Source organism: Rhincodon typus, chromosome 35 (assembly GCF_021869965.1).
Source record: "Rhincodon typus isolate 14 chromosome 35, sRhiTyp1.1, whole genome shotgun sequence".
NCBI classification, from domain to species: Eukaryota; Metazoa; Chordata; class Chondrichthyes; order Orectolobiformes; family Rhincodontidae; genus Rhincodon; species Rhincodon typus.
Genome location: NC_063366.1, coordinates 21,476,801 through 21,492,981, shown reverse-complemented (window position 1 = coordinate 21,492,981; position 16,181 = coordinate 21,476,801). Strand labels below are relative to the sequence as shown.

Here is a 16,181-nt window from a genome sequence, read left to right as displayed (position 1 = left end):
CAAACACATTTCAGGCTGGAGATTCCACACTTCTGATATAATTGTGCAAGTTACCGAGGATGCCACAATCTCTGTCCAATATTTCCCAGGGGAACCGAGACAGCAGCTGCAATAAGTGAGGTTTTATTTACTTGGGACAATGATAAGTTTAAATGCCCACTGAATCTGCTGCTCCAATTCACCTCCGTATCACCGGTCAGTTTCTCAAGCTTCAAGAAACACCCTTTGCTCCAGAAATATTTGGATTGGCCGTGAGAGACATCAATCAGAGAGTCCACCCACTCTGCCCATTCACTCCTCTTCCTCTTCCAGAGTTTCTTCACTTCCTGCAGGGACTGAAAACCAAGTGAGGAGGTGGTGAGTGAAAAAAGAGCTCTCATACAAATTGTATCCCATAATATCCACACGAATGTTCAGGCGGTCTGACTATCCTGTGGGCGATCAGGGATGGAAATGTCTCTTATTGCTGCGTGAGAAGCCGAGAGAGCTGTTTACTCGGTGCTTTATGCAGAACTGGAGCTGTGTTTTTGATTTTGAGTGTGTTTATTGAAAGCATTTTCCTTCTGATTTACAGGCTAGGTTTTGTTGTTGAGTCATTGCTGAATATAAGAAGCTGAGGTGCAATTATCTGGGAGGTGCAAAGTGATCTCGTATTCTGACTGATTTCCTTGAGTTCTTGGTATGTTGCTGAGCGCTGGTTATTCTGTGGACTGTGAATAGTGAGTTCTCAGTGTGTGCTGTGATTTAGATGTTGCCTTTCTTTGCAAATCCCTCAAGGCCTTCCACCACTCCATCTCTGTATCCACTTCAGAAAGGGGTAAAAAATGGCTGGCATTTATGCCGAACCTTTCACAACTACTAGCTGTCCCAAAGAGATTAACAGGTAATTTCCACACTCCATTTGAAGTGTGGTCCCTGTGGTAATACAGGAAAAATGGCATCTAGTGTGCACACAGCAATAATGACCAGACAATCTGGTTTGTAATAATGTTGATTGGAATATTGTTATGATCCCTAGAGAACCATAACCTTTAAACAAGATTTGAAATCCTAATGACCAATTTAAAGCAATGTATGAGAATATTTCACTTTTATTAAAGATACTTTGATCCTAACAAACTTAACTTAAAAACTTGACTAAACCACACTAATCAACAACTACTGAACTAATTGGTTGAAAAGATTTTGCCCCTTTAACTTTTAACATGATTGAACACTCCACGCCCAGCTATCTGCAGGATCACATTTTGAGCAAGAATAGTTCGAAGCCACTAGCAGCTTTCAATGGGTTCACTTCACCCGTTTTGCTGAGTTGAATTCTGAGCATCAAAAACGATTTCTCTGAGTTCCAGAGAAGTTCTGCACCAACTGCTATCACTGAAGCTCTTTCTGACAATTGCTCCCCCAGCCTTGCCAGGATGAATCTTTCTCAGTCTTTAGATTGCCATAGGATGACTCACTGACAACCAGAGACTGTATTCCCTCCTGCATTCTGCCTGGCAGCTCTTTAAAAGAAACCTTTGTAATGTTTCTGTCTCTGTTTTACTCTCTCTCTCTCTCTCTGATGATCCACTTGATATTTTAGCCTGTGTCCTGCACACAAGTGCTGGGCTTCAGTATGGTTGAGACTGGAGATGTTCATGGAACTGTTTTCAGTTCCCTGACTGAAAGTCTACAATTGTCAACATGACATTGGTAGAAGTACAGAACTTAGCTCAGATCACCGAGCAGTTTAGATTTGTTTATTGCCTGTCACTCTACTGGAGTCTAAAGTATACAAAATGCTGCTCTTGGCTTTGCCATTTGCTAGCTGCTAATATTTCACTGCACCTCACAGATACCAGACTGTTGAGATCTGTCCTTAGTTTACTTCTCCAGTTAGGATTAACATGGTGAACTACTCACTCATCAGCTGGACGGAAGTTTTTCTTGAACTTGTTTGACCGCAAGGTATGAGGTTCCATGGGGTCAATATTGAAGACTTCGCCACCTGCCAGTGGGTTGGGAGAGTGGGCTGTTGGGCAGAGAAAATAAAGTAACTATGTTGTCTGCACCTGGTCATTATGGAGTGGCCGTGCTGTAAACAGCGTGTGTGTGACAGTCGAGTAAGGAAAAGGAAAATCTCATTCCTCTGGGCAATTGCAGACTGGCAGTCAGTCTTAGAATCATACACGTCAGCAAAGGAGGAGGAGGGATTTAGAGGAATTCATGTTGACCTTTCCTGTTTTACAGAAGGACTGCTTCGTACCACACCAGTGAACACAGGGAGGACAGAAACCACAGATAGATCCTGAACATCACTGAAGGAACAACTGCCCAACTGTGAGAAGGCAGCCAGTCCCTTCACAGCATTACTCAGCCCAGAGAACTTTTCCAAAGGTTCAACTGTTGGCAACTGATGAGGGTGAGGTTTGGAAGATGTCTGCCACTGTTGCAAGCGTGGGGACAGCTTCATTCATTCATTGAGCTTTATGAACTGACTCAGGCCGACAGGTGAGAGGCTGTTTAAGCGCGAGGAGGGCTCAACAGGCTCCGAAGATTTCCTAACACGCAAGGTGCGTCTGTTGTGTGACTGTGAACACAAGGACGGCTACATGGAAGAGAAGCCTTTCAAGTGTGAACTGTGCGACAAATCATTCTCGTGCTCATCTCACTTCCTGATCCACCAACGCACTCACACAGGGGAGAAGCCATTCACATGTGAGGTGTGCGACAAATCATTCTCTCAGTCATCACATCTCCACAGGCATCGACGCATTCACACGGGTGAGAAGCTGTTCAGCTGTGAGATCTGTGACAAAGCCTTCACCCAGTTGTCCAATCTCCTGGTCCATCGGACAATCCACACAGGGGAGAAGCCCTTCAAATGTGAGGTTTGTGATAAAGCTTTCCCAACATCTACGAGGCTCCTGATACACCAGAGCATTCACACAGGAGAGAGTCCCTTCAGGTGTGAGTTGTGCGACCAAGCTTTTACACAGTCATCAGCGCTCGTGCAACACCGACGCGTTCACACTGGGGAGAAACCATTCAAGTGTGAGGTGTGTGGCAAGTCGTTCTCACGCTCATCTCATTTTCGCGCACACGAGCGCATTCACACCGGGGAGAAACCATTCAAGTGTGAGGTGTGCAACAAATCATTCTCACGCTCATCAACGCTCCGTGAACACCAACGCCTTCACACTGGGGAGAAGCCATTCAAGTGTGAGGTGTGTAATAAGTGCTTCGCACAGTTATCAGGCCTGGTGAGTCACCGGCGCATTCACACAGGGGAGAAGAAAATATTCACATGTGAGGTCTGTAATAAAGATTTTGAGCAGTTATGGACAATGTTGGATCATCGTCGTACTCATACAGTGGGTAGCCAAGCCAAGTCTGCGACTGAGTCTTCCCACAGTCAGTAACGCTCATAAAGGAAGAGATGTTTAAATGTGAAATGTTTCATCAAAAGTTTCCCAGGCTATTGTGATTCAGTTGTGAGCTGTATGATCCTTTGTCCAGTCACTGAGTGATATTTGTGAAACATAAACACATTCAGACCATTGGGAACTGTTTACGTGTGAGACATTTGGCGAGAGCCTGTTGTATCACCAGCATGTCCACAGTAGAGAGAAACTATTCACCTGTGAAATGTAGGTCAGAAGGTTCACTTGCCAAAGTTCCTGGTCCATCAGAGGATCCATGCAAAAGAGGGAGATTTACAATAGAATTCTGCTGAAGTCTTCAAATCTTCAGGAACACCTGCTGGTTGCCACTGAAAGCTTTCTCGCCTGTGTCAATGTTTGTGAGACAGTTTGCACCCAACCCCCTGTTCTTCTGAAGCACCCTACGATGCTTACTGGTGGGAAACCATCTAAGCAGCGCATCTCCTCATCCATTCGAACACTCTGTCTGGGAGGAAGCTTTTGTGCGTGATTTCTGCAATGAGGCATTCACACTTCTGGAACATCAGCAAATCCACAGGGAGACAAACCCATCCACAGTGTGATATGTACCAGAATTGTTTCACCTACTCTTCCTTCTTTTTGGGCACACGCTGACAACTTGATGCAGACTTGGAGCCAAGCCACCTGCTTCCACTGATCTGAGAATTGTCCGTGTTGTTTACCCTCCAGAGCTTACACAGGAGAACTGATATTACAAAGCAATGTTTGTCCCAGCAATGTGTTCCTCAAAACTCTCCGAACATCAGTCCGATTGTGTCAGAATGCCTATTTAAGTTTTAACCAGATTGGTATACGCGACCAAAAGCAGGTATCAATACACAAATAAGCTCCTACATAAAGTCAGCATCTTTTCAGTGTAAAATCAGGACCGAGTCACTCACTGAGTCTCAACCCAGCCAAGAAGGCAGTCAGATGCTCAGTTATTAGAAAAATTTCAGCTTCTGATCTACCAGAACAAGCACCTGGGATGAGCACGTTTCAGTGGGAGTAATTGGGTACATGAATAGGAAGGATTTGGAGGGATATGGGCCAAATGCTGGCAAACGGGACTCAAATGAATTAGAATATCTGGTTGGCATGGATGAGTTGCACCAAAGGGTCTTTTTCCGAGCTGTGCATCCTTATGTATCTAATTCATTTAACTTTAGCATCTCTGGTCTATGCGGTGGAGAATCAACCAGGAATCCTGTTCCTCATCAGCCAGCCCAACTGGGAATTCAGGGAAGGGGCAGTTCATGTCTCGCACTGTTCACTTTCTGGGTCTGCACGTGCTGAATGGCCCCTCGAACGAATCAATGTCTACAGTCTGTACTGTAGCTGAGAATTGGAGCGAATCAGCTTGCGGTTGTAGAGCATGTTAGTATAGTTAATCCTCCTAAAATATTCCACTGAGACACAATCAAGCAAAGTAACACCGAGACTTAGAAGGGGAGGTCAAGGAGAGAGAAAGATTCAGAGAAGATTAAGGACAGAATTGTAAAACATAGAGCTTGGCTTTTAGTGCTTGGGAGTGGATGTGTCAGAATGTACCAATGGCCAAAATTGAAGGCTGATCCATATCTTAACTCGAAATAGGTACTTTGGCTTCTTTAAGTCTTTATTCCTTCGGTTAATAATAAACCTATCAATTGACTCCCAGTTTCCACAATGTTTGTGGGGAAAGCGTTTCCAGATTTCCAGTACCCTTTTGGTGAAAAAATGTTTACTGACATTACCCTTGAACAACCTTGCTGTAATTTTAATGTATTTCCCTCTCATTCTGGACTCTCTCAGCCAAGGAATGTTTTATCTCCAACTCCTCTATCAACTTATTTCATCATTTAAACATCTCAATTAGATTACCCCTTATTTTTCTAATTTAAAAGGATTACAAACTCAGTCTGTCACCCTGATCTCATCATTTAACCCTTTTAACATGATGGACATTCTGGGGAATCTATAACGCATTCCCTCCAAGGTCATTATCCTCCTCACTGAGGTGCAGTGCCTGCAACTGAGCACAGCTCTCTGGATAAGGTCCAAAACGAACTCTGTACAGCTGAACAAAACCTCCGCAAGGACACTGTTGTATTTGGTGAAAGGAAGTTGCGGGTTACCTTTTATCTTTAGGATGGTTGAGGAGTAATGATCAGTTTTGGCAGAGGAAACAGGACCAGGAGTGATTGATGTGATCATGTCAGATCTGGTGATGTTTGGAAAGACCAGTTGTGCACCAGATACACTCAGAACTTAACCTCCAGGACTTAAGAAGCAACGAGACTCACCAGGGTAAAGGAAGTAAAGGTAATCTTTGGAATAAGGCATTGGGGATGAATATAAGGAAGCAGTTAAACCAGATTCCTGGCTCCAGAATTACTGTGCTGAATGGAGGATTGAAGGGCAGAGAGTTAGGAATTAGAACGCGCTGTCCAACTCAAATCAGGTAAAAATGTTTTTGCGGAAATGGACACTGATTTGTTGACTCATGTGGCTGCTAGCTCTCTGTAACCAAATGTAACCACATTTATATTAAACAAACAAGCTTGTGCCAGTAAAGTTCAGTGTAACTTTCACCATCAGACTAAAGGTCTGCTAGACTAAAGGTCTAGTGTGACAAAGGTTTTAAAGACTATAGTACTCTGAGAGTTTAATATGATATGTGTGAATGAGAAAGGTGGACCATCTTTCAGACAGGTTAGAATCAGATCCTACTTTATTGGTATTTCAGTTTATTCATCGATGGATGTGAAATGTCACTGGTTCAGCCAGCTTTTTTTAAAATCAAGGCTGGTACTTATTACTGTCCCTAATTGCCCCGGAGATGGTGGTGGTGCTGAGCTGTTGTTTTGAACTGCTCCAGTCCTTCTGATACAAGGATAGTCAAAGTGTTTTAGGAAGAGAATTACAGGATTTTGACCCAGCGACAGTGAAGGAGCAACAGTCTAGTTCTACATCAGGATTGTATATGTCTTGGAAGGGAACTTGCAAGCTGGTGGTGTTTCCATGCATCTTTTGCCCCAATCCTTCTCAGAGGTAGAAGTCACATGTTCGGAAGGTGTTATCACAGGACCCTTGGTGAATTTCTGCGCTGCATCTTGTAGATGGTACACACTGCTGCTGCTGAGCGTCTGTGGTTTTGGGAGTGAATGTCACAGCTCGTGGATGGTGTGCCAATCAAGCAGGTTGTTCTGTCCTGTATGGACCTAGTACAGCTAGTTCCATAGCTCAGGTCTTCGGGACATTTGCTGGAATGTTGACAGAGCCCACAGCCTTCGCATTATCCAGCTTTTAACTTTATCTTGATATCACATGAAGTGAATCGAATTGGTGGAAGACTGGCATCTGTAATGCTGCAGCCCTCAAGAGTGTATTATCCATTTGCCATTTCTGGCTGAGGATGGATACAAAGGTTTCAGCCTTGCCTTATCACTGATGTACTGGGCCTCTCCATTATTCATGGTAGGGAGCACGCATCGCCAGCGAGTTGCTTAATTGTCCCCCTCCATTACGACTCAATGTGGTAGAACTGCAGAGCTTAGATCTGATATGATGGTTGTGGGATTGCTTAGCTACATCTGTTGCTTGTTTTCTCTTTTGTTTACCATTGCAAGAAATAGTGTACTGTAGCTTCATTAGGGTGACACTTCATTTTTAGGCACGCCTGATGTAGTTTGAGGCTTGCCCTCCTGCACACTTCATTGAACCAGGGTTCATCTCCTGATTATAATAATAGAGTGTAGAATATGCCAGGCTGTGAGAGTACTGATTGTTCTTGAATACAGTTCTGTTGCTGTTGGCCCACTACACTTCACGGACGCACAGTTTTTGAATTGCTTGTTCTGGTTCAAGTCTGTCACGTTCAGCACGGTGATACTGCCATTCAGTGTAATGAAGGGTATCCTCAGTGTGTAGGAAGGACTTCATCTCAAATATGGCTGTTACTCATACCAATATTGTCACGGACAAAAGTGCCTGCTAGTCCGATTGGTGACAACAATACTAAGTTGATATTTCCCTTTTGTTGGTTCCCTCACTATTTGATACAGATCCCAATGAGCAGCTACGTCCCTTTAGGACTTGGCCAGCTTGATCAGTGCTGCCAAGCCACTCTTGATGATGGCTGTTGAAGTCCCCCAGCCTTGGGTGCATGCTTTGTCCTTGGTGGATTGATTAGTCAGGCCCAGGAGCACAGTAAGTGGTAATCAGCGGGTGGATTTCTTGCCCATGTCTGACCTGAAGCCATGAGCTTTCATAGGGTTTGGAGTTAATGCTGAAGACTCCCAGCACAATTCCCTAACAACTGTATTCCACTTTTCCACCACTGCCTGGTGGGTCAGCCTTTCCAGTAGATAGGATACTCCCAGGGATGGTGATGGTGGTGTCTGGGACATTGTAAGGTGCAATTCCATGAGTACGACTGTGCCCGGGTTTTATTTGACTAGTTTTTGAGACAGTTCTCTCAACTTTGGCACGAGCTCCCAGGTGTGAGGAGAAGGAAGACTTGGCTGAGACAGGGCTGAGTTTTCTGTTGTCATTTTCAGTGCCTTGCTCAGTCAAGTTTCGTTTCTGTATTTAGAGTTCTCTGGGGTCAATACAACTGAGTGACTTCTTATACTATAGAAGATAATAGAATCACTACAGTGTGGAAACAGGCCCTTTGGCCCAACACATCCACACCGACCCTCAGAGTATCCCACCCACACCCATTCCCCTACAACCTACCTAATCTACACATCCCTGAACACTACAGGCAATTGAGCATGGCCAATCCACCTAGCCTGCACGTCTTTGAATTGTGGGAGAAAACCCACGCAGACAGAGGGAGAATGTGCAGACTCCACACAGACAGTCGCCTGAGGGTGGAATCGAACCCAGGTCCCTGGCCCTGTGAGACAGCAGTGCTAACCATGTGCCACTGTGCCACCCCAAGGAATCACATGTAGGCCAGACTAAGTCAGGATGGCAAATTTCCTTCCCTAAAGGATATTAGCAAACCAGATGATTTTTATGACAATCAACAAGTTAGTTTTTAATTAGGAATTTATCGAATTAAAATTTCACCATCTATCATGATGGAATTTAAACCTATGTCTCAAAAACCATGAGCTGGGGCTCCGAATTACTAGTGCAATGACATTACTGCTGCACCATCCTAGAGATTATGGACATATCCTCTGGACTGCTGTTCAGTCATTAACAAGTCCAGGCAGCAAGAATTGGAGGGGGCTGTTGTGCCTAACTACCAGCTTCTCTGTTGTGGTTATGTGCATGCCCTGGAGAGCAGATGGTGTCCACTGGTATGTTTCAGGCCTTCCATCAATAGTGGAAGCTATGGGCTAAGTTACGTCTACTATACCCTGATTTCACCCAGGGTTTAAATGTTTACGTTTCTTTTAGAATGTTGATTTTTTTTAAGTGTCCCTCAGGGGCTGCCTGCCTTCCTCATTGTTTTAAAGTTTACTTATTCAAAGTAATAGATCTTGTTCTGGTGATGGGCATTTGACTGATACCATACATAATGCTTGTATTCTCCTGAGTATGGTGAGGGAGTAGGGGTGAGGCTGTATCGATTCCCTGAGCTTATCATAACTCAATATTAAAATGGTGTGACTCTTCCAAAATTAATTTCATGTTTCGGTAAGAGCTTGAGTCTTGTTCAACTGCTTGTGTTATTTTAGTTGATTCAAAGTTTGGTCTATTTTAAATATTGTGACATTGTTTGTTGCTTTATCAATCTTCTATATAGGTTTATATCTCAATAAATTCAGTTTTTTTTCTCTTGATCTAACCTATGTGATTTGTCAGCATGGTGTGTTCCTTTTCAGTGAAACTCCTAGGACCCTACAGTAAGAGTCTTGTACACAGTGTATTGATCAGTGACAGTGTGGGGCTGGAATATGTCTCCATCGATGGGTTTGTAATTTCCAGCGCACAGGAAATATTAAATTTCCAAAGTAAAGATTTGCATTTATTGGTCAACTCTTGTATGCACAAGGCATCCAAAGGCAGTTTATAGCCCTTCCACACCTTAATTTACACATATTTTTCATCACTGGTTCTCTTTCACAAAGCAATTAGCACTCTTCTGCACTGGGCCTCCACACCATCTGCTCCTCTTGACCTTCCTCGGTCTCACATTTTCCAACCCTTTTCCATTCTGAAGAAGAAGCTTGTTAACGCAGTTTCTCTCCCCACAGATACTGCCAGACCTGCTGAATTTATCTAGTGTCTTCTGTGTTTCTGAAGCTGTTTTTGATCCAAGCAGCAAGTGTCAAAACTTGATCATGTGTTTATGGAGACCAGCTTAATCACTGTTAAGGATGGTCTCTACTTCGAGACGTCTGCACTGCAGGATAGGACCATAAGATGTAAGAACAGAAGTAGACCATTCAGCCCATTGAATTCAACCATTCAAGTGTGATCCTGGCTGATCAGAATTCTCAATTTCACTTTCCTGTCATTTACCCTTAATTCTTGATTCACTTACTGATTAAAAGTCTGTTTATTTCAGCATTGAATAGACGTAATGACCCAGCCTTGAAAGCCTTTCTGTCGTAAAGGATTCCATCGATCCATTACTGTCTGAGAGAAGACATTCCTTCTCACTTCTGACTGAGGTGGTATCACCTTACTCTGAGGCCCTCTGGTCCAACCACTAACAATTTCTGCACACTATCTTGTCCAGTCCCCTATGAGCCTTGTATGTTTCAAAGAGGTGTCTTTTTATCTTTTCATTGTTCAAAACTCCAATTAATGCAAGCCCAAACTACTCAACCTCTCCTGATAAGAAAATCTCTCCATACTAAGCATCAACTGAGTGAACGTTCTCTGGACTGCATCCAATTTTGTGATTGATACACAAGGGCCCAAATTCCCCTGTGCTGCAGACTTCTAAAGCCTTACTAAGGGGTGGAACGGTGGTTCAGTGGTTAGCACTGCTGCCTCACAGTGCCGTGCACCAGGGTTCGGTTCCAGCCTTGGGGTACTGTGTGTGGAGTTTGCACATTCTCCCTGAGTCAGTGTGAGTTTCCGCCCACTGTCCAAGGATGTGCAGCTGAGGTGTGAGCAGACTGGTTACCAGAGTGGTTGATGATAGTATAAGGTAGCGGTGGAGGTGAGATAGACCTTCAGTTTCGGGTAAAAGTTCGGCACAACGTCGTGGGCCTGTACTGTGCTGTACTGTTCTATGTTCTATGGTGACTCCAGATCCAATTCCAGTACCTCAGGTCGCACTCCTTGGGCAATACCTTCACGTACCTCATGTCCGTGGACCTTGGCATCTGACACCCACTAAAAGTCTGGTCAAGGAGATAGGTTTTAAGGAGCCTCTCATAGGAGGAGATCATCAACCTTCTTCTCCTCCTCCTACTTCCCCACTCCTCCCTCCCTCTCATTCCAGTTCCTCCCTTTCCCTTTCCCCATTGAGCCTCGATCACCGTCCAGATGTCCCCTACCATGGCAGACTGCAATCCCACAGCCAGCGGGATAACAAAGGAGAACTGCTGAGCCCAGCAGCAGGGAACCACAACAAATACAGGAACCCCACTGTGTTACCCTCCAGTCCAAATGGAAGGAGGGACTGGGTAATAGGTCTATATTCATGGGGAGGTGGGGGGAGGGGGAAATGATTTATTGGATGTATGCATACAGGTTACATTGCAGAGGGTGTGCCCGAGGCGAGAACAACATTAACAAGATCAGCGAACCAGGTATAAAAGTTCTGACCCTGGGAAGAGCGAACCCATGTTGAAGTTTTGTTCAGTTTTTGCTGTGCTGTCTCTTTTTTTCCTGATCCAATCCTGTACATTCCTTGACATGCAGGATTCCCTGGATTTGTTGGTCCTGCCCTTCACCTTTTTCAGGAACATGTTGACCTTGCTCTCATTGTTTTGTTATTGAATGACTTCCACTGCTCTGATGTAGCATTTCCTGCAAGTAGCTGGTCCCATTCCATTATTGGCCAGATCCTGTCTTATCATTAAAGTCAGCTTTCCCCCAGTTCAAAGCATTTATCTCTCTTCTTATTTCCATGACTCACTTAAATCTCATTGACCTTCCCATATTGACATTTCTACCATTTCCCTCAACTTAGATCCAACTCTCTTATAGAATTTTCCACAATCTAGCCTGACAAATCTTTCCTGCGTATGTTTTAACAATTCTGTTCTCTCTAAGATTTTCACACTTTGTCTATCCCAGTTAATATTGGGTAAGTTGAAATCCACTTATATTATTATCCTATTATTTTTACACTTCTTTGAAATTTACCAATATATCTGCCGTTCTGTCTTTCCCTGACTGTTTGTGGGGTCTATAGTACACCCCCAGCAAAGTGTGGCCACATCTTTTATGTTGTTAAATTCCATTCTTATGACTTCATTTTAGAAACTTTCTGAGACATCATCCCTACATGCTACAGTAATTGACTTCATGTTCCATATTGCGACACCAGCTCCTCTTTTCCAGCACCTTTTCCCCCCTTCAGTCTTCCCCGAAGATCTTGTACCCTGGAATATCGAGCTGTCAGTTCTGTGGGAATCAAGTGAAAATGGAAATTAGACGGTGCAATATCACCACCACGTGGTTACAAATGGTATTGCCGGAATAAAATTGGAGTTTTTTTCCCCACAAATGGTGCAGCAGCACCACCCAATGGCTTTTACTGGAACTGCGACAACATATTTCCCTCTTCCAGTAATCAGCGCAGAAACAGACCCTTCGGTCGAACTCGTCCATGCCGATCAGATATCCTATATAAACCTAGTCCTATTTGCCAGCATTTGGTCCATATCCCTCGAAACCCTTCCTATTCATATACCCATCCAGATGCCCTTTAAATGTTGTAATTGTACCAGCCTCCACCACTTCCCCTGGCAGCTCATTTCCATACACACACCACCCTCTGTTCGCTGTTTGTTTATTTTTTTAGACGAATCCTGATGCCCAGAGCTATTTGAAATCTAACAGCAGAGGCAGTAGCTATGTCAGACAGCAGTGCAGGTTTGTTTCTCGTTGATTCACATCCCATGAAGTCACTGCCTTTGTCTCCCTTCGTCCTTTTTAAAAGTTAGGTCGTTTTGAACCTTTCCCCTCAGAGTTCCAAAACAATGCAGCAACTTATAAAACAGCAATCACTGCTCCTAGAATTCGAGAAAATCAGCACCAACAGTGAAAATACCTCAAAAAAGGAGCAGCTCATACAGCCATAATTTTTTCCCCATCCTCCATCTTGTATTACACGGAATCCTCTCCAATCAAATTAAAAATTAAAACACGAAGTGGTGGGCATTCTCAATAAACCTGGCAGAATTTCTGAAGAGAGAAACATAATTGATGTTTCAAATGTAGTTTTATTTTTCTTCAGAACTGATTTGCAGAATTTGCAGTGTTTTACTCCACAAGTGAAATTCTGCGAGGTTGAAGAAATGTGGTTTACCAGAAGCAACAGTTTCACTTGTCTCTGACTCCAGCATCGGTAGTTCTTACTATCTCTAAACCTAAATTTACAAGTTGTCTACGGATTCATCTTGACCGAGAAATTTGCGAGAATCTCTTGTTTTTTTAAACAGATCATTCGGACACTCCAGTTCGTTCTACCATTCAATGTAACCACTTAAACTTCATTTACAACAAAAAAAAGAAATTGCTGGAGAAACTCAGCCGGTCTAGCAGTATTTGTAAAGTGAAAACAGAGGTACGGTTTTAAGTCCAGTGAGCCTCATTCAGATCACTTCAGATACTATCTCAGGCAATATCATGGCCTTATTCACTATTTAGCTTATTATAGTCCTCCAAAGTTATTGTGTTAATCGTTATTAAAATACACGAATAAGAATATTTTAACACAAGTAACTTATTTTGCATGGAGCAGGACTGCCACCTCCTGGTTGAAATCGGAACTCCATAGATTTATTTCCCCCTGCAACGCTGATTCCGATCACTTGGTGGCGCTAGAGAGCAGTATGTCATTAGAGATAGTAGGAACTGCAGATGCTGGAGAATCTGAGATAACAAGGTGTAGAGCTGGATGAACGCAGCAGGCCAAGCAGCATCAGAGGACCCTTCTTCTGAAGGGTCTAGGCCCGAAACGTCAGCCTTCCTGCTCCTCTGATGCTGCTTGGCCTGCTGTGTTCATCCAGCTCTACACCTTGTTATCAGCAGTCTGTCCATTGCCTCGTTGACATTTTCATTGCTTTACTAACTTAAAGTAACAATTGCAGGGCGCATTGCAGTTTATACCATACGCTAAAGGAACAAGAATTAGACCAATCAACCCGTTGTGTCAGTGAAAGGCACCATTAGTGTATGGAAATATTTTTGCGTTGAAAAGCTCTTCGCGATGCTGGAAATACAAAATTAAACAAAACGCAAGAAAATCTGAGCAGAAGAATAACTTTCTTCCACAAGGAAAAAAAAATCCGAAAGAATAGCGGATGCTGGAAATTGGAAACAAAAACAGAAATTATTGGAAAAACTCAGCAAGTCTGGCAGCAATCTGTGAGAGTTAACGTTTCGGATCCAATGACCGTTCAGAATTATGGAACTAAAGTTATATGGCCGCAGTCCTGTTTCTGGCCAGCGGATGGCAGTGTTGTAACATGTAAAGGACTCGTCTGTAGGAAAATTATTGCTTGCAGTACCGCTCAACGCCAGCCTGTGGTAGTATTGCACCATTTATTCACCAACAGCGATTAAAAGTGAAGAAGGAAAAACTGTCGGGAAATTACAGGTTAAGATTTGATCTGAATGCTCATTTTTGGTTCTTTAAAATGTCCAGCCTTGGGGAAGAATAACAGTATCACAACGTCATGGGGAAGGACAGAAAATGGGAACCTTCCCTTGTTTTCCTCATCCACTTGCTGTCCCATCCTAATACCAACTGAAGCCATGAGTTCCAGTTCCACCTCTTTCACTCTCACTGCTGTATCTGTGAAGTTGCTTGTCCAAAATGCACTATTGAATTAATTAAAACTTCTGCCATTAAACAATTTTAAAAAAAACAAAGTCATTGAATTCAATATGCATCAGATTAAACCTAACCTCTGAATCAGATTGACTGCAGCCACTGAGTTCTATTTAAACTTAAGCAGTGTTTCAGACCAATTTCCTAATAATCATCAAAATCACCTTTCTTCCCATCAGCGCCACTTCACCTGACTCCAGCCCTGCCTCAATTGCAATTTTTAAGGAACAAATGTATTTGTTGCAACGGTTATACATTTTTTCTGCTACAAAAAAAGAACACAACAGGAAAAATGGCCCAAGCATGACTAGATAATAACGGTAAACATTAGATCTCAACAGGAGTCTGTAAAGTTGTTTGAAATAGTAGCAAGCTTGAGAATTATTAAAATTCAGCAAAGGAGGATTGACAAGGAGGGGAGAGGGCTGAGAGTAAACTTTCAAACAGTGTAGAAGTGAACTGTTGAGGCTTTTATAACTGTTGAAATAAAAAAAATTAGTGAAGGTCCTTACAGTCTGAAAAGGGATAATTGATAATGAAGAACAGGAAATGGCAGTGTAATTGAACAACTACTTTAGTTCTGTCTTCATGGAGGAAGACACAAATAACTTCTCAGAAATGCTGGGGAACCAGCGGCCTGTTGAGAGGGAGGAATTGAAAGAAATTAGTATTGGTGAAAAGATGGCAGTGGAGAAATAATGGGATTGGAAGCTGATAAACCTCCAGGACCTGATCATTGCCATCCTAGAGTACATTAGGAGGTGGCCATAGACATAATGGATGCATTGATTGTTAGAGTCTAAGAGAAAGGATATGCAATAGGCCATTTAAGACTGAGATGAGGGGAAATGGCTTCACTCAGTCAATGTTGAAATTCTATACCACAAAATACCTGGAAGCCGAGTCAGTGAACATATTTTAAAATGAAACAGATTAAATCTGAATACTAAATGCAGAAAGGGGTTTGGAGTGACAGTGGGAATGTGTTGTTGAGATGGAGAATAATCCAGTGTCATTTTAAATCATGGACCAGGGTCAATTGTCTGATAACCTTCTCCTATTTTCTCTATTTGATTATTTGAAACACTCAATGTCTTTGTTGCCTCCGAATCTAACTACTTTTTTCTGCACAGAGGGCCTAAGCTCTGTGAACGATGTAAAGGGAGAGAGAGAATATTAAATAAAAGGTACAATTCCAATGTGGTAGGGTAGATTGAGAGTGTGATTAATAATGCATAATTGGCAGATTTTTTAAATTTCAAAAATATACTTTATTCATAAAAAACTTACCTCAGACAGTAGTTTTTCCCCCACTGCACCTTCCGGCAGCTTCCCCAAGTTTTACTGCATCCCTCAGCATGTAGTCCTGGACATTGGAATGTGCCAATCTGCAACACTTGGTGTAGGTCACCTCCATGTTCTGGAAGACCAACAGGTTTCGGGCAGACCAAAGAGCGTCTTTCACCAAGTTAATGTTTGTCTCGGTGTGTGTCCCGCGGAACGGACCATAGAGCACAGAGTCCCGCGTCACGGAGCTGCCCAGGACAAACCTCAACATCCGACCCCACCACCAAAGACATTTTTCCCTCCCCACCCTTATCTGCTTTCCGGAGGGACCACTCTCTCCGTGACTCCCTTGTCTGCTCCACACTCCCCTCCAGCCCCACCACACCTGGCACTTTTCCCTGCAACCGCTGGAAGTGCTACACCTGCCCCCATACCTCCTCCCTCACCCCCATCCCAGGCCCCAAGAAGACTTTCCACATCAAGCAGATGTTCACCTGCACATCTGC

General features: G+C 43.4%; 1 protein-coding gene across 3 annotated transcripts; it reads left to right on the top strand.

Moving 5' to 3' along the window:
• Positions 1 to 312: 312 nt before the first annotated feature.
• Positions 313 to 9,217, top strand: LOC109919744 (zinc finger protein 239-like). 3 transcript variants are annotated; one of them, XM_048616586.1, is made up of 3 exons: positions 332 to 357; positions 575 to 679; positions 2,233 to 9,217. In XM_048616586.1, the coding sequence occupies exon 3, from the start codon at positions 2,595 to 2,597 to the stop codon at positions 3,402 to 3,404; it is 810 nt and encodes a 269-aa protein (XP_048472543.1). In that variant the 5' UTR covers positions 332 to 357; positions 575 to 679; positions 2,233 to 2,594; the 3' UTR covers positions 3,405 to 9,217. The 3 variants fall into 3 exon arrangements, with proteins under 3 accessions (XP_048472546.1, XP_048472543.1, XP_048472545.1); XM_048616588.1 differs by having other exon boundaries at positions 575 to 719; XM_048616589.1 differs by lacking the exon at positions 575 to 679 and having other exon boundaries at positions 313 to 357.
• The last annotated feature ends 6,964 nt before the right edge of the window (positions 9,218 to 16,181 follow it).